Below are 23,298 nucleotides of genomic sequence, written 5' to 3' on the forward strand. Positions count from 1 at the left end.
GAAGAAAAGCGCGATATAAATGTTATTTGTCTTGTCTTATTAAAGACAGCAGTAGAGTACCAGCTATTCTGTTCAACACTGTTGCACACTATAATTCCATAACTGCAGTAACAACATATTGGCCCCGATCCAATTAACTTTTCTTGTTATCTCCTAGGTGGTATTTTCACATTATAAATAAAAGCAGGCAAGTAAGAAAATGCTCAGTATAATTTTGGCAGTACTTCTCCACCTACTTTTTGGTAGTTTTCAATTGCAGAGTGCAAAAGTTATTTTAAACAGAAGATGAAAAAGCAGATCTGAACTTAGAACGTCCTCTCTGTTCTAAAAGATATGCAACTGCATAATAACCTTTAAACAAAAAAACATGTATTTGTTACAGCTGATACAAATCCTAAAATAAATTTGCACTGTTTCTACTTCCTGATTCATGGAAGCAGACATATTATTAACAGCCTGTGCTTTCAAATGAGCTTTTCTGCCATCTCTGCCATGGCATGTGACACAGGGGAGAGATCAAATTACAACTTGTGATTAGACACACATGAGGGGAATTAGTCAGGCTAAACTCTCTAAATACATACAGGGTGCATTTCTCTATGTTTTCCTTCAGTCCTGTGCAAGAGTTTAGGTCCACATCAAGAGAAAAAGTGAATTAATAAAGGTCTTTTGATTTTAAAGCTAAAAGTATTGCAAAAGATCAGGACAATAGCTGAACTTGTTATCCTTATTGGAAAGAAGAATGGATACATTAGACAACTGTCTGAAGCAGTGCAGTGTGGGTAAATGTTTTCTCACCTGATTTACTTCTGTGAATAAGGCTGATCCGAGGGGAGCAGAGATGCTGTCAGGGACATTACTCATATTTGTAGGTTTTGTCAAAGTGAAGTTTGAAATGTCTGCTGTAGGTGGGAAACAAACTGGATAACAAGATCCTGGAGGTTCCGGTGGGGCCATCCTCACCTCCATGTACTTCAGAGTCCCATCTGTGTTCAGATAAAGTGTTGGTTTATAATCATCCAGATATGATGCTGGAAGGGATTTGTTTGAGAAGCAAGAGCCACAGGTACCGTAATAATTCTTTCTAAGGCACCTGACTATTAATATTGTGAAAGTAACCAGAAAGACTAAACTAATAGCTGCCAAAGAAATAATAAGATACAAGGTCATGTCTGATGTTGAGTTAGAGGTTGAAAGAAAGTCTGAAGTTCTGGATGTTTCTTGTACACTATTCTCCATGATATTTACAATGAGGGTGACAGTAGATGATAGTGACGGCTCCCCATGGTCACTGACTGAGATCACAAGTCGATGCTCTGTGTTATCTGTCTCCTGTAATCCTCGCAGCGCTCTGACTTCTCCTGTATATTCCGAGATGTGAAACAAAGCAGGGCTGGCTGACTGGACAAGACTATAGCTGAGCCAGGCATTGTGGCCAGAATCTAGATCCACCGCAGACACTTTACTCACTAAATATCCAGCAGAAGCAGATCTGGGGATGGTCTCCTGAGCCACGGCTTCCCCGGACCTCTCTGGGTATAATATAGAGGGAGGATTGTCATTTGTATCCTGGATAAATAGGAAGACTGACGCATTGGAATACAGCTTTGGGGATCCCGAATCTTCCACTCTTGCTGTGATCTGCAGAACTTGGAGCTGCTCGTAGTCAAACGAGCGCTGGGCATAAATATTGCCGGTGTCGGAGTTCATGTAGACAAATGAAGAGGCTGGAGAGCCGTCTATGTGGCTCTCAGCTATGGAATAAATGAGCTTTGCATTGTCTCCCTCATCTGGATCTACAGCAGATACTGTACATAACAGTCTGCCAGGCTCATTGTTCTCTGATATGAAGGCATTGTAAGCAGCCTGTAGGAACGCTGGAGGATTATCATTAACATCAGAGATGTTAATGATGATTATAGTCTGGCTGCTTAATGATGGAGATCCCAGATCAGAAGCAATCAGTGTGATGGTGTATTGTGAGATCTGCTCCCTGTCCAGATGTCCACTAGTGACCAGGGAGTAACGGTTTGACATGGGCTGGCACTTAAAGGGTAAATCTGGTGATATTTCCAGTTTGACCTCCCCATTTCTACCAGAATCCCGGTCCCTGACTGTGATAAACCCAACAATAGTCCCCACTGGGGCATTCTCAGGCACTTCGTTATTTTTAGATGAATATATGATTTCTGGGATGTTATCATTCACATCTTGCACCTCTACCTGTATAACACATCGCCCCTCTAGTCTCGGAGAGCCTTTATCTTCTGCTTTTATGGACAATTCATAAGAATCAGAATCCTCATAATCTACAGTTCCTGTGACAAATATCTCACCAGTGTTTTCATTTAGACCAAATATTTTCTCTGCAGATTCTAATGTGTGGTGATCAAAAGAATATACTATCTCACTGTTTGCACCCTCATCCAGATCTTTGGCATTTAGCTTTAAGATGATTGTTTTCAAAGGAGTATTTTCTAGCACACTGATTTTATAGCTGGAGTGGTCAAACACTGGTGCGTTGTCATTAATGTCTAATACAATAACAGATATTTGTGTAGATCCAGATCTGGGTAGATCTCCACCATCAGTGGCTGTAAGAATCAATGTGTGTTCTGCTTTGTCCTCTCGGTCCAGAGATTTGTCTAATACTAACTCTGCAATGAGAGATCCGTCCTTACGACTCTTTGTAAATAAAGAAAAATAAGGGTTTGGGTTTAATGTATACTGTCTCACACCATTCTTACCTACATCCAAATCCTTTGCTGCTTGTAACTGATATCGGACCCCTGGACTTGTTAATAATTCAGTAATTTTTATCACTTGATTGATGCCTGGGAAATATGGTGAATTGTCATTAATATCCAGAATCTCAATTTCCAAACTGAACAGCTCTGGGGGATTCTCAGCTATAACCTCTAAATGCAGCAAACAGCTCACACTAGATCCACACAGGCTCTCCCTATCAATCCTGTCATTTACAGTCAATGCTCCATTTCTTTGGTTTATAGAAAAAAGACTGCTGCTTCCTTCTGATCCCAAAGTTAATCTCCTTTTGTTAACATCTGATGGGTGTATGCTGAGATCCTGAGCTACATTCCCCACTACAGTCCCTGCCTCTGATTCCTCTGCCACAGAATAGCGAAGCTGCCCAGAGACCCAGCCCCAGCTACACAGGAGAAAGGAGAAAGCTACTTGCCATTTCCATGCCTTCAGGGAGCTTTGGAAGTCCATATCTTATATCCTTTGTGTGAGGTAGTAGGTAATACACATCCTTTTTATAATCCAAATGGTTCTGTGGTCTGAGAGGACATTATCCCAAAGAAAAGGGGTGATTTTCCTGCGCTGGAATCATTCGGAGAGCTCACACAGGAGCAGCAGCTCTTCTTTGTGTGTGAGAGAAAGAATGGGAGGGTGAATCACTGAGCCAGGGGGAGGAGAGCGCTACAGCTAACATGAGCAGATTCTTTATGAAGGCTAACAATCCTTACTGGATGACGAGTCTGCCCTCTTCTGGGCAATGATAAGAATGCAGTTCAATCTAAATAGTTGCAGGCTTTTAAAATGGAATGGAGCATGTTTATCGGAGAACAGATTCCATTGAAGGTGATAGAGCTGACTTACTATATAGTTACTCAAGAAAAGAAAATATGAGCATATATATATATTTCTTAACTTTTACAGAAAACTGTATTATGGTGCTCTTAATCAAATTGAGAGGTATATGGAGGTTGCCATATTTATTTCCTTTTAAACAATACCAGTTTCCTGGCTATCCTGCTGATCCTCTGCCTCTAATACTTTTAGCCAAAGACCCTGAGCAAGCATGCAGCAGATCAGGAACTCTGACTAATGCTGGGTACAAACCATAAGGTGGAAAATCGAGCAGAAAAACGTATCATGTGTACCCAACATAAAGTCTGAATGGATTAGCCCCATGCTAGTTTCAGGTTGGTAAATTCACACACCACTGATGCCAGAAGGATCAGCAGGACAAAAACTAGTATTATTTAAAAGGAAATCAATATGGCAGCCATCATATTTGTCAGTGTGTGTGTGTGGGACTCACTCTGGAATTGTACGGGCATTATAAGCAACCTCAACATGCCATTTTTAAGACTTTTTTTTTACTGGTTAATACGGAGGGGCCGCACCTGATTTGTTACACCTGATATTTGTTGTATGTGGCTGAGTGAAGCATTGTTAATTTATTAATGAATTATTATAACAACTTTGTAGAGGTCCAAAACATCCCAATCATTTTCAGGCCTCAAGGAAAAAAACAAACAGTAAAATGACCACTTTCTACATGGAGCTTTTTTATTCTCTGCATGTTGACATGGGTTTCATTTGGGCACTCCAGTTTCTTCTAACATACCAAAATGAGACATAAAGAAGTTAATTGATAACCCCCCCCCCCTTAACCTCCTTAGCGGTAACCCCGTGTGTGACACGGGGTAAGCCGCCGGAGGGTGCCGCTCAGGCCCTGCTGGGCCGATTTACTTATTTTTTTTTTTTCTGGACGCAGCTAGCACTCCGATCGCCGCCGCCGCGCGCCCGATCGCCGCTATCCGGTGCGGCGCACGCCCCCCCCCCCCCAGACCCCGAGCGCTGCCTGGCCAATCAGTGCCAGGCAGCGCCGAGGGGTGGATCGGGTCTCCCAATGACGTCCCGACGTCGCTGACGTCGGTGACGTCATCCCGCCCCGTCGCCATGGCGACGGGGGAAGCCCTCCGATCGGTGATCGCCGAAGGCGATCGAAGCGGGCGGGGGGATGCCGCTGAGCAGCGGCTATCATGTAGCGAGCCCTCGGCTCGCTACATGATAAAAAAATTTTTTTTTAAAAAAAACTGCTGAGCTTCCCCCTGGCGGTATTTTTCATACCGCCAAGGGGGTTAAAAGTAGTCTTAAGGTGGGTACACATGTCAGATAAAAGTCTTTGGAAAATGAAAGATCACAGACCAATTTTACCCCCTTCCATGTAGTATAAGAGCCACACTCTACACAGTCTATTCTATGGAGCTGAACTTCCCATCAGACAGAAATCTTTGCAAGATGCTGCACAGCACACAAAGATGCTGTACACATTCAAAAGATCAGTATTTGCAAAAGATCTGTTCCTGCAAAAGATCAGTTCCTGCAAAATGCATTCATAGGGCCTGATTCACAAAGCGGTGCAAAGTGTTTGCACGCCTGTGAAAAGCCCTTTAGCATGCCAAAACTCAGTTTAGGCGTGATAAAATGAAACTCGCACGAAATTACAATCGCCCAAATATTTGTATTTGAATAATCTCTCAATCGTGCCATTTATGAAAATGACTAACAGTTCAGCGTATGCCTACTAAGGAGTAGATCCTGTCCCTTTCCCCTTCAATGTGCTCAACAAATGTTTAGCATATCATATTATACTTCAAAGAACAACAGCAGTTAGGCTCGGTCCACACTACATGCGGTTGCAGAATGCAATCCGCGATCGGCTCCGGGTTTCAAAAACCGGAATGGAAGGAAGAAGAAAATGTTTCCAGTCCATCTGTTCATTCCATGTCAGTTGGTGGGAGGCCTGCTATGCTGGAGGGGGTAGCAGGCAGGAAGGGGGCCAGCGGGTATAGCGGCGGGGAGGGGGGTCAGCCCCCTCACTCACCTGGGTGCCCCCTTCCGTGCTCCCCTGTATCTATCAGCTAGCAGCAAGCAGGGAACTCACCCACTTCCTTGTTCCAGTGCTTGCTGCGTCACTTCCTGCAATGCCACCCAATGAAGTACAGAGGGCGGCATTGCAGGAAGTGACATGGCGAGCGGTGGAACGCAAGTAAGTGAGAAAGTTCCCCATTCGCTGTTCGCTAATAGATACATTTTTAAATAAACTAACTGTAGAGGGGGCAGGGAAGGTAGGCACCCGGGTGAGGGAGGGGGGTCCACCCTCCTCCCTGCCGCTTTGCCTGCTGCCCTCCTTCCTGTCTGCTTCCCCCTCCAGCCTATCAGGAGGCACCTATGACTTTGAGGGGAGGAGTAGGCAGTAGGCAATCTGGATCTCCCTCCATTTCTGTGTCTGTGTAAAGAGAGATCTGTTCTTGCATTGCCTGCCACTACACCTTCCTGTATCCGGGCTCTGTGAAGTACCATCCGGGGTCCGTGAAGTACAGAACACATCTTGACCCTCCATTTTTTGTCAAAACAGATCCCCTGGATCACCCACAGATCCGTTTTGAAAGTGAGTGAAGATGGCTGCTATTTTTTACAATGGTATCCGTGGCTCGCAGATATGTTTTTTAAACAAATTTCCTGAGATCAGAGTTTGTTGGCAGGTTTGCTATAAATATGTTTGCCATTATAATCTTTCTGTAGCAACAGCCATGACTGCATAACAATGCCAGTAGAACTAACTGACAGTCCTCTTCCTGTCATGTTAAAGAGGATCTGTATGGAAAAAATGCCCCTGGGGTGTACTCACCTTGGGAGGGGGAAGCCTCTGGATCTGATTGAGGCTTCCCCCGTCCTCCGTCCCACGGCGGCAGCCTGTGGTAGGATCCAGAGGATTCCCCCTACCGAAATTAGTACCCCCAGGGGAACTTTTTTCAATATAGAGTCTCTTTAAAGAGAACCTGTAACAAAAAAAAGTTCCCCTGGCGGGGTACTCACCTCGGGAGGGGGAAGCCTCAGGGTCCCAATGAGGCTTCCCCCAATCCTGTAGCTGCAGGCAGTCCAGCACTGGCTCCCCTGAAGAGTCTCGGAATCCTCCCTCGACAAGGCTGACAAGCGCTGATAAGCGCTGATTTATTTACCTCTCTTGGCTCCAGCGGGGGTGCTGTGGCCGCATGGAGATAGGCGAAAATAGCCGATCTCCGTCAGGTCTGCTCTACTGCACAGGTGCAGGAGACTTGCGCCTGCGCAGTAAAGCGGCACGACGCAGATCGGCTATTTTCACCTATCACCGTGCAGAGAGCAGATACTGCGCCTTTGCTGGAGCCAAGGAGGTAAATATTTACATTGCCGCTGCTCCGGGAGGATTTTCGCTGCCACCGTGGGACCGCGGAGGACGGGGGAAGCCTCTATAGGATCTGGAGGCTTCCCCCACACAAGGTGAGTACCCCCAGGGGAGTTTTTCTCAGTACAGGTTTTCTTTAAAGAAATAGTCTTTAGGAGAAACAGACATAGTCATTTTTACATTTTCTGAAGTATTCCGAACCATACATTGTGCCACTTTTTTTGTTTCACTGTATACTGATCTATTCACTGACACAGAAATAGGCCACATTTATATGCTAATATATGAATTCCAACATGACTGACTGTAATAAAAAACAGTTGAACGAGTGTTTCCTTTTTAGAGTCATGTCCGGATACAGAGACCAAATTACATGCCACCTATCATTATACAAAGCGTGGTAACAAACGTGCCCTTCAACCTTGTAGAATATATAATCTCTCAGAGCAACCAGTATCTCCACTACATCCTCTATCTTTACCTTTCTGAACCTTATTGGTTGTCAGGAAAGGAATAAAAAGTGTAACACGTTTCGACACTGCCAGAAAAAACCGTTCATCAGCATCTTTGTATAAAAATCACATATACTTAGCGCCCCAAGAGCAATCAGACCAATTATTTGCAATATCGAATGTGATGGAGTCCAAATCTTGCATAAAGATTCTCAATGACTTTGCACGTGAAATGCTAATTTGCACACTTCTATGTGAAATTTACATATGTTTTATGCAAGACGGAAAGGAGGAGGAAGTTATTATGTGCTGATGTGTTGCTGGGCAGAACAAGCTACTTGTGAAAAAAAAAACATGAGAAAATGTGCGCATTTTTCTTTTGCATGTGAAAATTTGCATCAATTTTTTACACGTAAAATGCAAGCCTGTAGTTTAAGGCCTTAAAGGGAATCCGAGTGAGAGTGTTATGGAGGCTGTCATATTTATTTCATTTTAAACAGTGCAAGTTGCCTAACTGTCCTCCGTATCCTCTGTCTTTTCTGTCTTTCCTTGTGTTACACAATGAAAATAAAGTGCTTGAATCTCTAATACTTTCAGCCATAGACCATGAACAAGCATGCAGATCAGGTACTCTGACTCAAGTCTGACTGGATAAGCCGCATGCTTGTTTCAGTGTTGTAGCTCAGACATCACTGATGCCAGATGATCAACAGGACTGCCAGGCAACTAGTATTGTTGAAAAGGAAAGAAAGCCTCCATATCCCTCTCACCTTGGGTTCACTCTAATAATAAAATATTTGAAAGTTATTTATTTATGTTTAACTGTGTTTTGGTCTCTGTAGAAGAACATGACAAATCATTACATGCACCCCAATTTCCAGTTTTTTACACCTTAGACCTCTACACTGATTTCTAAAAACACTAGAAAGGCACAATATCGAACAAAGGCCTGGGATTCATCAATGCTCAATACTAGTAAGTCATCTTTAATATGTATTGTAATACATTGGTATAGGCACAGAAGGGAAAATGTGAATACAGACATAAACTAATATTTATAATACTAGAGTCACATTTACATTCTCAGAATATATGAATCAAAATAAAGATACAGAATTCAAACATGCCCAAAGCTAACATTAGATAACAACATTTGACAATTGTCAATTATTTAACCTCTAGAAATTCAATCATAATATATATATATATATTAAAAATAATGCTATAATATAAAGTAACACAAAAAGGCAACCACAGCCACCCTTACAGATAGTGAACTTGCATGAGAAAATCACACCTTTATAATCATCTCACCTGAGTATGATCATTAATCCAGCCGGGGTCTGAACTGTTTTTGGGTTCCATGACTGTTTCATTTAACTGGGGAATATTATTAGGTTTAGCAAGGGTAAAATTAGAACCATGTGCCGTTGGTAGAAAACAAGGAGTATAACACGGCCCAGGAGGTTCTGGTGGGGCCATCCTCACCTCCATGTACTTCAATGTCCCATCTGTGTTCAAGTAAAGTGTTGGTTTGTAATCATCCAAATATGATGTTGAAGGTGATTTGTTAGAGAAACAAGAGCCACAGCTACCATAATAATTCCTTCTGAGACATCTGACAATTAATATTGAAAAAGTAACAAGAAACACCACACTGATGGCCGCTAAAGAAATTATAAGATATAAGGTCATGTCTGGTGTTGAGTTGGAGTTTGTAAGAAAATCGTGAGACTTTGGACTCTCCTGTACACTATTCTCCATGATATTTACAATGAGGGTGACAGTAGATGACAGTGACGGCTCCCCATGGTCACTGACTGAGATCACAAGTCGATACTCTGTGTTATCCGTCTCCTGTAATCCTCGCAGTGCTCTGACTTCTCCTGTATATTCCGAGATGTGAAACAAAGCAGGGCTGGCTGACTGGACAAGACTATAGCTGAGCCAGGCATTGTGGCCAGAATCTAGATCCACCGCAGACACTTTACTCACTAAATATCCAGCAGAAGCAGATCTAGGGATGGTCTCCTGAGCCATGGCCTCCCCGGACCTCTCTGGGTATAATATAGAGGGAGGATTGTCATTTGTATCCTGGATAAATAGGAAGACTGACACATTGGAATACAGCTTTGGAGATCCCGAATCTTCCACTCTTGCTGTGATCTGCAGAACTTGGAGCTGCTCATAGTCAAACGAGCGCTGGGCATAAATATTGCCGGTGTCGGAGTTCATGTAGACAAATGAAGAGGCTGGAGAGCCGTCTATGTGGCTCTCAGCTATGGAATAAATGAGCTTTGCATTGTCTCCCTCATCTGGATCTACAGCAGATACTGTACATAACAGTCTGCCAGGCTCATTGTTCTCTGATATGAAGGCATTGTAAGCAGCCTGTAGGAACGCTGGAGGATTATCATTAACATCAGAGATGTTAATGATGATTATAGTCTGGCTGCTTAATGATGGAGATCCCAGATCAGAAGCAATCAGTGTGATAGTGTATTGTGAGATCTGCTCCCTGTCCAGATGTCCACTAGTGACCAGGGAGTAACGGTTTGACATGGGCTGGCACTTAAAGGGTAAATCTGGTGATATTTCCAGCTTCACCTCCCCATTTCTTCCAGAATCCCGGTCCCGGACTGTGATAAACCCAACAACAGTTCCCACTGGGGCATTCTCAGGCACATCTTTGCTCTGAGAGTTGAATATAATTTCCGGCATGTTATCATTGACATCTTCTATTTCTACCTGGATGCGGCAGCGTCCCTCGTGTTTTGGTGATCCTTTGTCTGTTACTTTCACAAATAATTCATAAGCATTTGAAGTTTCATAATCTAAAGGTCCTTTCATGAATAATTCTCCTGTGATGGCGTTGATATCAAACAGATCCTTTGCTAAATGAGAAGTACGTTGATCAAAGGAATATGTGAACTCTCCATTTATACCCTCATCTGCATCAGTAGCATTCAGCTTCAGTATGACTGTCTTTAAAGCAGTATCTTCCCTTACACTGACCTTATAACGTGATTGATCAAATACCGGTGGATTATCATTGAGATCTAACACCTCCACGGTAATCAGAGTGGACCCTGATCGGGGTGGTTGTCCCCCATCAATGGCTGTGAGAGTCAGCCTGTGCTCCGATATTTCTTCTCTATCTAGGATTTTATCCAGCACTAACTCTGCAATGACTCTCCCATCCTCTTTGGTTACAAACAAGGAAAAATAAGGATTGGGGTTTAATCTATATTGAATCACACTATTAGTTCCAATATCTACATCCTGGGCATTTTCTAAAGGGAATTGCACTCCTGTACTTGTTACCAGCTCTATAATTTTTATTACCTGATTAGGGCTTGTAAAAAATGGTGAATTGTCATTTATATCCAGAATTTCAATATCCAAACTAAACAGCTCAGGAGGATTCTCAGCTACAGCTTCTAAATGCAGCAAACAGCTCACATGAGATCCACACAGGCTCTCCCTATCAATCCTCTCCTGTACAGTCAATGCTCCATTTCTCTGATCTATAGTAAAAAGCTTACTGTTTTTTTCTGATCCCAAATGCAGTCTCCTTCTGTTGATGTCTGCCACTTTTAAGCCCAGATCCTGAGCTACATTCCCCACTACAGTCCCTGCATCTGATTCCTCTGCAATGGAATAGCGAAGCTGCCCAGAGACCCAGCCCCAGCTACACAGGAGAAAGGAAAAAGCTACTTGCCATTTCCAAGCCTGGAGAAAGCCTTGGTAGTCCATATCTTAAATCCTCACAGTGAAATAGCACAGAATGCACATGGTTTATAATCCAAGTGTGTTTGTAGCAAAAATTCTCATCATCTTGGAGTTGAAATCCTCTTTTGTTGCAATAAAATCATCCTCGGGGCTCTCATCCCTGCAGCAGCTCTTCTTTGTGTGTGAGAGAGGAGATGGGAGGGTGAATCACTGAGCCAGGGGGAGGAGTGCGCAGCACAGAAAAGCAGATCTGCTAACAGCTTAGAATTCTGAACGGAAGACAAGTCTGCCCTCTGCTGGTCAATTATTATAACTGCAGATCTGTACTAGAAATATTTCAATCCATAAAATTAGAAACTTTTATTTGAATCCTCCAAGAAATGAAATGCTGAAAACATAGCAGCCTCATAGAAAAATGTAAGCCTTTGTTTAAACATATAATATAGACTATTGCAATGTAAGTTTCATAAAGGTAGGATAACTTTGAATCCATATTTGGTTGTATTTAGAAGAAATATTTCGTCTCATTAAAAGCTGCTTCTACTTAACCTATATATTAAAGCTTGTTACATATGTGCCAAATGTAATAATGTTATTTTTCACATAGTTAATATTTAATAATTTAAAATAATTACAGAAAGAGAAATATTTGATCAGTACCTAAATATGCATACATATAAACTGCTTGTTTAGATACAGATAGATTGGCTTTGTCTGTAATGTATTTAAGGTGGACCTGAATAAACGGATGTTACAGACATACAATGTGTCTCACCCTTTTCTCACTTTAGGCTGCTTTCACAGTGGGACGTTACAGGCGCACGTTAGAGCAGCCTGTAACGCAGCCCAACTCACAGTAATGAAAAATCAATGGGCTGTTCACAGTGCCCATGTTGCGTTACATTGTAACGCTGCACGTTCTGGGAAAGTGCAGCATGCAGTGCGTTATACTGGGCTTTAGCTGCGTTAGGCTGCTTGCACCTGCTCATTGACTAGCCACATGGCTAATTAATATTCACTGCACTGTGGTGACATAACCTGGACTCATAGTGTTGTCCGAATCATGAATGAATCGGTTATTTGATCCGGATATTTTTTGTGAGTCGAATCATCCGGATCTTCACAATGAATGATTCGGTTCACAGTGGATGTCTGTCTGGAAGAAACAGGAACATACAGAATGTAGAGCGCAGGGAAAGTCCTGTCCTGCTAATCATTTCACCCCCAGTCTACTTCCCTAGTAAAATGATTCACATGATTCAGTTCAAAGATCCGGATCTTTTCAATGATCCGATTCAAATCATCCGAATCCTTGAAAAGATCCGGACTTCCTATCACTATCCTGGAGCGTCTGTTCTATCAGTATAGATAAAACGAAAACAGCGCACCAAGAGCTGCATAACGCGGCTCAATCTGACGTCCAATTTCAACATCACCATGCGTTGCATTAGGGGCACGTTATGCGACCTTAACGTCCCCTAAAACGCAACGTCTTGGTGTGAAAGAGGCCTTAAAGTGGACCTGAACTCTTGCACAGGACCGAAGAAAAACATACAGCAATGCACCCTGTATGTATTTAGAGAGTTTAGCTTGACTAATTCCCCCTCATTTGTGTTTAATCACAAGTTGTAATTTGATCTCTCCTCTGTGTCACCTGATTGCCATGGCAGATAAGGCAGGTAAGCTCACTTGGAAGCACAGGATGTTAACAATATGTCTGCTTCCATGAATCAAGAAGAAGAAACAGTGCACATTTATTTCAGGATTTGTCTCAGCTGTAACAAATATTTTTCTTTAAAGGTTATTATGCTGTTGCATATCTTTTAGAGCAGAGAGGAAATTCTGAGTTCTCATTGACTTTAAAGAAAATCCAAACTGGGGAAAAAATGAGTTAGATACTTGCCTAAAAAGAGAGAAGCCTCTGGACTGTCTAGAGGCTTTTCATCTACTTCTCGACCCCACCCTTTGCCACTGGGACTTTCTTCTAATTTAGCGCTGCGATCCTCTCCATGTACAAGTGTAGCTGTATTGCGCACGCAGCAGAGTACAAGCTCACTAGTGGCTTCGGGGAAGGGCCCTTTTCCACTAACAAGTGCGATCGCAAGCCACTTGTTGCGAATGCGTCATATAGCTGTTGGGAGCAGAGCGCGATCATGGTGAGAATCGCACCGACCGGTGGTTGCAATTCAGGAAAAAAAGAATTGCGGTAGTGGAAAATGAGCACTGCGATTTACATGTAAATTGTCGTGCTCTAGGGATCAGCAAAACAACTGCAATCCACTTTTTGAAGCTGATTGCAGCCAGTGGAAAACGGTGCTTACTCTGCAGGCATGGCTGTGCTAGTGCATGCACTTGTACACAAAGGGGAGTGTAGCACAAGAATATATCTGACAAGTTCTTGTCGAATATTGTTCAGAGGGTTCCTGCGCAGCAACGATAGACTTAAGGAAATGCTGGGAAACCTCTGAGTTATCCAGAGGAATCCCTTTACTTAGGTAGGTATCTAACATTTTTTTTTCAGATGGGGTCTTTAATGTACCCTGAATTGGAGAAAAACCTATATTAGATTAGATTAGATTAAAACCCATGCTGGCTAGATTACCTCTTACTTAGTGTCCTGCTGCTTTTCGTTGTCTTCGGAGTCCCCCCATTCTCTGACCACTTATTTCTGCAGCCTTCCAGAAGTTCCTCTGAGATAATTCTGAACTGTGCAAGTACGAGCTTCGCACTGTGAAATTGTGAACAGTGAAAGAAAACACTCATGTCCATGCACTTGCTTTTGTTGTGTTTGTGCGGTTTGAACTTGCACCTGTGCAGATCAGGTTTTAGTATCCAACTGGGGGATTCCGTTGAATACGAACAGTACCGGGAATAAGAAATGGGGTGGGGGGGGGACACCTGAGAATAACGAGCCGCGCTAGGACACTAAGTAAAAGGTAATCGAGCCCATCATGGGCTACCTTACATTTTTTCCCTCTGGTTCAGGAGTACTTTAAATATGGCTATTTCTGTGAAGTTGTTATATGCTGAGCTGCTTTTTTTTATCTTTTTATTAGCTTTGCTTTAAATCTGTGACTCAGTGTGCTTGATTAAGCATATTATTTTATATTAATGTCTGATCTAGATTTTTACTGTGCTCACACAAAAACGCACTCCACAGGAAGTCTGCTTGCTTACATTACAGAAAAAGAATAAAATATCTTTGAAATGTTGATCAAACTTAAACACTCTTCTTCCAAACATGAAAATTAACTATACATTAAAAAAAATAAATAAATACATGAACTATAAGCAAATGTATTATGAACCTAAACCACTAACCAATAATACATATTTACAGGGCCGGCCTTAGGTTTCACAGCGCCCTGAGCGAAACCTGATTTTTGTGCCCCCCCCCCCCTTCATCCTCTTCCCGCGTGCGCGCGCACACACACAGGCCCATATGCAATTCACTTTTTCTCCTGAGATATCTTCTAAGACAGTGGTTCCCAACCTTTTTGACGTTGTGACATATCACGCCAATTGCTCAGATCTCCATGACACATCACATATGTCTAACAGAAAAAATACTATTATTAACCACGAATGGATGGAAAGAGTCCATTATCCTGAATACACTTAAAAATGAAGACTAGAACCTTTCAGAAATATTAATAAAAACAATCAGTAGGACAGTTAGTCCCCCCCCCCCCCCCATTGAGAATGATAGCACAGCACTGACAATTTGCACCACGCATTATAGCTGCAGTGCGCCCCCCCCCCCAAAAAAAAAAATGCCCTCAGACTCAGTATAGGTAGGTAGCCAGGTATAGGTTGCCCCAGTATAGGATCTCATGTGTAGGTGCCCTCAATATAGGCTGACACGCATAGGTGCCCCCAGTATAGGAAATCAGTTGAAGGTCTCCATAGCGCCCCCATAGGTAGCCAGACGTAGGTGCCTCCAGTATAGGTAGCCAGGTGTAGGTGCCTCCAGTATAGGTAGCCAGGAGTTGGTGCCCTCAGTAAAGGTAGCCAGCTATAGGTGCCCCCAGTATAGGAAATCAGGTGTAGGTGCCCTCAGTATAGGCAACCAGCTATAGGCGCACCCTTGGAAGCTGGTGCCCTGAGCGATCGCTCCAGTCGCTCAGGTCAAAGGCCGGCTATGCATATTTATATAAAATCCAACGTGTAGTCATGAATGTGGTCCATATCAAGCATCTTAAAAAAAATTCTGGCTCCATTTGGCCTGTAAAGGCTTTACATGCAAAAATATCTATGTATATTGTTTTCTGCAAAATGTTGTCATTTTAATAATACAGAATAATACTAGTAAAAATAATGGAGAGGTTGTTGCCAGTGATAAATTATTTGGATTTAAAAACTTAAAATAGTAACAATACTCTGCAAAAGCAATGCAGAAGATGCCTGTGCTATATAAACACATACATAAATAATAAATATACTGGTGTGAATGGTCCATTTTCAGAACATATTTCTACATAGTTACTTGCATCTGCAGGCAATATGAGTCAATATGATGGATTTACTGTGCTTACAATACGTCATGTGGGCCTGAACACGAGCAGAAAGTAGCACACAAACCTATAGAATGCCTACAACAAATATCCAGGTGAGACACCTAGACTGGGCTATACAATAATCCACTCAATAGAGTATACATTTTTGGCCAAGAGCTCACGTCCATACCAGAGCAAGATCATTCATAAACCAACCTAAGCAGATGCTTGGAGCCCAGTGTCACAGGGCCTAACTGCTACTTCTTCTGACTCTTCTCCCATCTTATATTACCAAAAGGATCATAAGGAAGAGCCAAAGCTACTACTATGCCTAAAGCCCCATTTCATCTTAATCCATCTCTGGTCCATACTGACAGGCATATACTGTAGCATAAGTTCCTTATCCAGATAAACAGATGACACAATACAAGGTAACGAGACTATGCTAGGAATATGTACAGTTCCATCTTGGGTTTTGGAATAGGCACATTTATCACATCTACACTTGTTGATTGTCAGCGCTCACCACCAGTAATTCATTCCATGTCTTTTTGCTCAGTACACTAGATACGATATACAAAAAACAATAATAAACAGGTGGGGTGACTTTGATAATCTGTTACTAAGTCAGGGTTAGGGAAAGAATTTGTAGGAGCAGAGTTTTCTCCTGTGTGCTTCACCAACTCAATGAACTGAAACATATGGACTGCAAAGATCAAAGCAGTTTGATTCAGTGGCAGAAGATTGGGTGCTAGCAATTGGCTATCATAACTGAGGGAGCATAGAATGGGTATATAGCACTGAGAACTAAAATATTTTGCATAGGAACTGGGCAGTAGGGGATACAACCAAAACAGACAACAGAAGGTGGGTATGATTTAAGCTGAGTTGCTAGAGTTAGGCATAGTTGAGAATGTTTAGGGTATAGGGTAAGGGGAGGTTTGCTTTAAATTACACAGTTAGATAACTAGGCTTGGGCATAAGGAAGGATATAACAATAAGGGGAAGGTTAAAGATAAGGAGAAGGCTAATATTAAAGGGGAACTGAAATAAGAGGTATTTGGAGGCTGCCATATTTATTTCCTTTTAATCAATACCAGTTGCCTGGCAGCCCTGCTGGTCTATTTCTCTGCAGTAGTATCTGAATAACACCAGAAACAAGCATGCAGCTAGTCTTGTCAGATCTGACTTTAAAGTCTGAAACACCTGATCTGCTGCATGCTTGTTCAGGGGCTATGGCTAATAGTATTAGAGGCAGAGGATCAGCATACTCAGTATACCTCTTACTTCAGTTCCCCTTTAAAGTGGTAGCCTAAGGCCAAGTATCAGGAAGGGGTTTTACACATTAGTATAAGGTGTAGGTTGGCTGTTGAAAGGAAAGAATGGAATTAGGGACAGGCAAATAATGGGAGAGAAAACAGTAATGGAAACAGCTGCACATGGTTAGAGTATGAGTTGAGGTGCAATCTCGTAGCTGATATGCAGCACATGTGCCCAATCCTGCTGCACCAAAATTAAGCACACTATCCAAAGGCTACAGCTTTACGAAAACAGATCAACTGTTTACATCATATTTATCCAGACCTATTGAGTAACACAACTATCCAACTAACAGCAAGGTCTTCCACCCGTTTTCAAGTGAAAACCACTGTTTCTAGCTATAGGTCACTTTATGCCACACTTGTACCAGAACTTCAAAGCAGGTAATAATTGTTTAACACGTAATGTATACAGATATGGGAAACATCTACTATTAAAATACATTTGTTATCATACAGTTACAGAACATTGCTGGCAAAACTACTGGCTATCAACCTGCAGTATTGATCTGTAACCAGAGAATCTGAGGAAATTCAGAAGAGTTGATCTTCATACTTGTTCCAAGAGTGGGATTTAGAAAGCCACAGGATCAGCACTACAGCCAGGCACCAAATATTTCTTCAAAGTAGGCCAGCAATGGCACTAAAGGCATAACTATTGCCATTGCAATGTTATTACCCCCTTCCCCCATGGTGACCTCCATGGCCTGGGGTCCATCTGTCAGCAGTAGGGATGGTCAATGAGATGCAAATAGTTAAAATTAATACAGGCATATGCAAATTATTTCAGCTTGAAAATGGACCAATTGAGTTCCACCACAGCAGAATTGGATGGTCCATTTTCAAGCTTCATATCATTTCATACAAATTGTCATTCAACATTTGTATAAACCTGCATCAACTCAGAATTATTTGCACCTTATTGAACATCCCCAAGCAAGAGTGCGACCAAGATCCCCCTCCATAACAGTGCAACCAGCGTGGCTTCCCTCACCAATAAGGGCTCTTTTCTACTAGGGACGGTCTGCTACATTTCACCGCATGTAGAGAAAAATTGGAAAGCATGCAGCATTTAAATGCATTGCGCATTTGAATCCCTCTAATGTATTCTCGCATAACTGCAAGTGCCACTGCCAACATGTGTCTCGCAGGACTCACAACGACACAGTGGAAACATGTCCTAATAAGTGTGACCACAATGACTGATCTGAAGTCTCTCCATAAGTAGTACGAGCTCCTACAGTGGTCACAGGGGCTGTTCCACCCCTGTAATTATGCCTGTGAATGGCAGCCTCCATATTTCTGTCATGACAGCTTTATCTCAATTTGGACACATAAGTAAGATTATAATTTATAGACATAATTAGGGCAAATCACATTGTCTATCCCCAAATCTCTGGGCATAAGTCCCTGTATGGTAATACACAACCATGTATAGCATAACTCAGGCTACATTAAAATTTCCCTAAAATGCTGAAAATCAAAAACATTTGCTTTATTAAAACTGAGTAAAGACACAATTACATGCATGTTTAAACAATCCAGAACCACTTGCCTTATAATAAGAAAACCATAAACGAAACAAGAATATATATCGTCTCACCTGATTCAGATCATTAAACCTGCTTGACTCAGAGGTTAGATTAGGGCCACTGACCATTTCACTTAACAAGGGCATGTTTGAAGGCTTTGTCAGTGTTGATTGAGTAATATCTGCAGCAGATGGAAAGCACACTGGATAGCAAGGCCCAGAAGGTTCTGGTGGGGCCATCCTCACCTCCATGTATTTCAGGGTCCCATCAGTGTTCAGGTAAAGTGTTGGCTTATATTGATCTAAGTAGGATGTAGAATGTGACTTGTTTAGGAAGCAAGAGTCACAGCCACTGTCATAATTCTTTCTAAGGCATCTGACCAGTATTATTGTAAAAGTCACGAGAAAGACTAAACTAATAGCTGCTAGAGAAATTATAAGATATAAGGTCATGTCTGGTGTTGAGTTAGAGTTTGTAAGAAAATCACGAGACTTTGGACTTTCTTGTATATTACTTTCCATGATATTTACAATGAAGGAGACAGTAGATGACAGTGACGGCTCCCCATGGTCACTGACTGAGATCACAAGTCGATGCTCTGTGTTATCCGTCTCCTGTAATCCTCCCAACACTCTGACTTCTCCTGTATATTCCGAGATGTGAAACAAAGCAGGGCTGGCTGACTGGACAAGACTATAGCTGAGCCAGGCATTGTGGCCAGAATCTAGATCCACCGCAGACACTTTACTCACTAAATATCCAGCAGAAGCAGATCTAGGGATGGTCTCCTGAGCCACAGCTTCCCCGGACCTCTCTGGGTATAATATAGAGGGAGGATTGTCATTTATATCCTGGATAAATAGGAAGACTGACACATTGGAAAACAGCTTTGGAGATCCCGAATCTTCCACTCTTGCTGTGATCTGCAGAACTTGGAGCTGCTCGTAGTCAAACGAGCGCTGGGCATAAATATTGCCGGTGTCGGAGTTCATGTAGACAAATGAAGAGGCTGGAGAGCCATCTATGTGGCTCTCAGCTATGGAATAAATGAGCTTTGCATTGTCTCCCTCATCTGGATCTACAGCAGATACTGTACATAACAGTCTGCCAGGCTCATTGTTCTCTGATATGAAGGCATTGTAAGCAGCCTGTAGGAACGCTGGAGGATTATCATTAACATCAGAGATATTAATGATGATTGTAGTCTGGCTGCTTAATGATGGAGATCCCAGATCAGAAGCAATCAGTGTGATGGTGTATTGTGAGATCTGCTCCCTGTCCAGATATCCACTAGTGACCAGGGAATAACGGTTTGACATGGGCTGGCACTTAAAGGGTAAATCTGGAGATATTTCCAGCTTAACGTCCCCATTTCTGCCAGAATCCCGGTCCTTGACTGTGATAAACCCAACAACAGTCCCCACTGGGGCATTCTCAGGCACCTTGTTATTTTTAGAGATAAAAATAATTTCTGGGGCATTATCATTCACATCTTCTACTTCAACCTGAACAACGCAGCGCCCTTCAAGTTTTGGTGATCCTTTATCTACCGCTTTGACAAAGAATTCATATGATTTAACTCCTTCAAAGTCCACAGAGCCTTTAGTAAATATTTCACCAGTCTGTGGATTTAAACGAAAAGTTTCTTTAGCTGATTCTAAGGAACGCTGATCAAATGAATATATAAACTCACTATTTGTCCCTTCATCCAAATCACTAGCATTAAGTTTTATAATAAATGTATTTGAAGGGAGATTCTCCTGAATACTAACTTTATAACGTGGCTGATCAAAGGCTGGAGCATTATCATTGATATCCAGCACAATAACAGTGATCTGGATGGATCCTGATCGGGGCGGTTCTCCTCCATCGATGGCAGTGAGGATAAGCCTGTGCTCAGATCTCTCCTCTCTGTCCAAAATTTTCTCCAGGACTAATTCAGCAATCAGCGTGCCATCCTTCAGATTTGTGACAGACAAAGAAAAATATGAATTTGGGGACAATTTGTACACACTGACACTATTAATTCCTACATCAAGATCCTTGGCATTTGGCAAGGGAAACTGCTCTCCTGCACTTGCCACTAGCTCTGTAATCTTAATAATTTGATTATTGCTTGGGAAATATGGTGAATTGTCATTGATATCTAGAATCTCAACTTCCAGACTAAACAGCTCTGGAGGATTCTCAGCTACAACCTCTAAATGCAGCAAACAGCTCACACTAGATCCACACAGGCTCTCCCTATCAATCCTCTCCTGTACAATCAGGGCTCCATTTCTCTGATCTATAGCAAAAAGATTGCTTTTCCTTTCTAATCCTAGATTCAGTTGTCTCCTATTAATATGTGCTGGATGTATGCTGAGATCCTGAGCTACATTCCCCACTACAGTCCCTGCATCTGACTCCTCTGCAATAGAATAGCGAAGCTGCCCAGAGACCCAGCCCCAGCTACACAGGAGAAAGGAGAAAGCTACTTGCCATTTCCATGCCTTCAGGGAGCTTTGGAAGTCCATATCTTATATCCTTGTTGTGAGATTGTAGGTAATACACATCCTTTTATAATCCAGTAGTGTTTTCAGAGCAAATTGTAATCATTTTGGTGAATAATCCTCTTTTGTTGCAGTGAAATCATCCACAAGGCTCTCATCGCAGCAGCAGCAGCAGCTCTCCTTTGTGTGTGAGGAGGAAAATGGGAGGGTGAATCACTGAGCCAGGGGGAGGAGTGCCCATCAGGAATAAGCAGTGCAGCGACACTTGGTTTTATACTTGATGGGATGACGTGCTTGCCCTCTTCTGGCCATTTGTGATCATTACAGTTTTTACTCAATAGTTTGTTTTTCATTACTGATGTCACTATAGATGGTACAAATGTCTATTCACTAAAACCCCTTTGGCTTTTCAACAAGTAAATATTTAGAAATTATCCAGGTAATTTAATATTTTTCTTGATTAAATGTTATTTGTTCATTTATTTATTGTGTAATTACTTCAAATATTTCAGATTCACTTTTTTTATTTACTATGAAAGTTTTGTGAGTCTTTTTTGTCTCTTAAATAATTATGCATGTATGTCTGGTTAATTGTAAATAGCAAAGCATTTCTTAGAAGAATGATAAGCTACATAAATTGTTAAGTACCCTATTTTCCGACGAGGCAACAGGATAATTAGTAGTATGCTGTACTGCACTCTATATAGTATTGTATTCGATAAAAAAAGAAAGCTCCATATTGATTAGTTTATGCTAATATTTTGTAACAAAAACATTTGCAATTGATTCAAATATCACTAGTGCCTGTCAAGAAAAGTTTTATAATATCATTAAACCTATTTTCTTAAACCAGGTGTAATTCAAGTGCTAAAATGCCTTTGCTCACTGCTGTTATCAACTATTAGGACATTGCACTGCGTTTTAAAATCAAATACATTTTTTAATTGCAAGGCCTTTTAAAAAATCATGAGAATCGTTATGACTTGTACACAGTGGTGCGATGCAGTTTTAGAAAAATGCAATTGCAGTGACTTCTGCGATTTTAAGCCAATGACTATGAGAGTCGATTGCTCCTGAGCCTCCTCGGGGACAGCCGAGTGACATGGCTGTCCCCAGACCAGAACAGCGCTGCCGTAGATCACAGAACTGTACAATGTAAATAGATGGCGGTTTAACCGTCTAACAGTCTCCTAGCGGCGATTGCCGCTGGGAGACTGATGACGTAGCGTAGTTCTGTCATTCAAGCAGAGATGCGCATTGGCGCACGCGATCTCCTGCAAAACCCCGCCCCAGGACTTAATGCCAGTTGGCGATACGCGGTCCTGGGGCTGCGACCCTCCCGATGCTGATCAGCATTAGGTGGTTGGGAGGGGGTTAATCACTTGGACTGGGCTACTCCACTGACATAAAGCTGAAGAACATGGTAACTATCAAGCAGACACTGCAAATAGCTCTCTAGTACTTCTTGTGACATCCTAAATATATCACATACTTATTTTATTCATGCTCCTTAACTCAATTAGCTATATTAAAGTGCAAATCAAAGTATATTGATGAATATTTCAGTAGCCATGACACTTAATCAAGACCTCAAGTAGTGTGTAGGCAGTCTTCAAGGCTATTCAAGTTTAAGTGATTGCCTTTTACATTTTTCTGAACATCATTTGTATTTAAAAGTGCGTTTACACAGCTTTATATTGACTAATTTATATGACTGACAGAAAATGGAGGACCTGAAGGAAACCTATGCAAACAGAGAGAGAACACGCGACTTTCACACAGGGGCCGAGTACTGGCAGAGTACCTGGGACTGAAGCATAGTCAAAGTCTGTTAATGTTTTTCCTAAAAATACACTGTAAAGGTTTTAGTTTTTGTTTGTAATAAATTACTAAAATAGGTTAGTTTTATGTATTACACCCATTACTGATTTGGGCATCCATTTAACAAATGGAAAAATCAATGGATGAGAATTAAGTCCTGGTTTCATTGGATCTCTTGCAAGTCTAACACTTAAGAAACAAACATGCTTACAGTAAATCAATAAATATTGCAGAAAACACATTGCACGGCTTCATAAAGGGAACCTTAACCGAGTTCATAAAAAAAAGTTTCACTTACCTGGGGCTTCCCTGACACAGGCACAGGTCGTCTGCAGGGGGCAGACGACCTGTGCCTGTGTCGGTACTTAATGATTATCCAGTCCCCCTCCGTAGCTTAGTTTTTGTTTTCAGCAGTGCACTTGCTATGGCCAAGCAATTCCTTGATCACTCTCCCCTCCCTGTAGCTGTCTTG

The 23,298-nt window shown here is 42.0% G+C and overlaps 1 protein-coding gene across 46 annotated transcripts in view; it reads right to left on the bottom strand.

Annotated features, from left to right (window-relative positions):
- Positions 1 to 23,298, bottom strand: part of LOC137564200 (protocadherin gamma-C5-like) — a 669,033-nt gene that overhangs the window by 111,861 nt on the left and 533,874 nt on the right. The window contains exons 1-2 of one of the 46 annotated variants that reach the window (XM_068277767.1): positions 20,995 to 21,156; positions 18,585 to 18,814 (exon numbers count right to left, since the gene is read on the bottom strand). The exons of 42 other annotated variants lie outside the window; for them this stretch is intronic. In XM_068277767.1, coding sequence (XP_068133868.1) covers positions 18,585 to 18,764 — 180 coding nt within the window. In that variant the 5' untranslated portion in view covers positions 18,765 to 18,814; positions 20,995 to 21,156. Of the gene's footprint in view, positions 1 to 798; positions 3,388 to 8,748; positions 11,355 to 18,584; positions 21,184 to 23,298 lie in introns of those variants that run through there. 3 more of the 46 variants (XM_068277727.1, XM_068277736.1, XM_068277740.1) reach the window with 3 other exon arrangements.

This window comes from Hyperolius riggenbachi, chromosome 3 (assembly GCF_040937935.1).
Source record: "Hyperolius riggenbachi isolate aHypRig1 chromosome 3, aHypRig1.pri, whole genome shotgun sequence".
NCBI lineage: Eukaryota > Metazoa > Chordata > Amphibia > Anura > Hyperoliidae > Hyperolius > Hyperolius riggenbachi.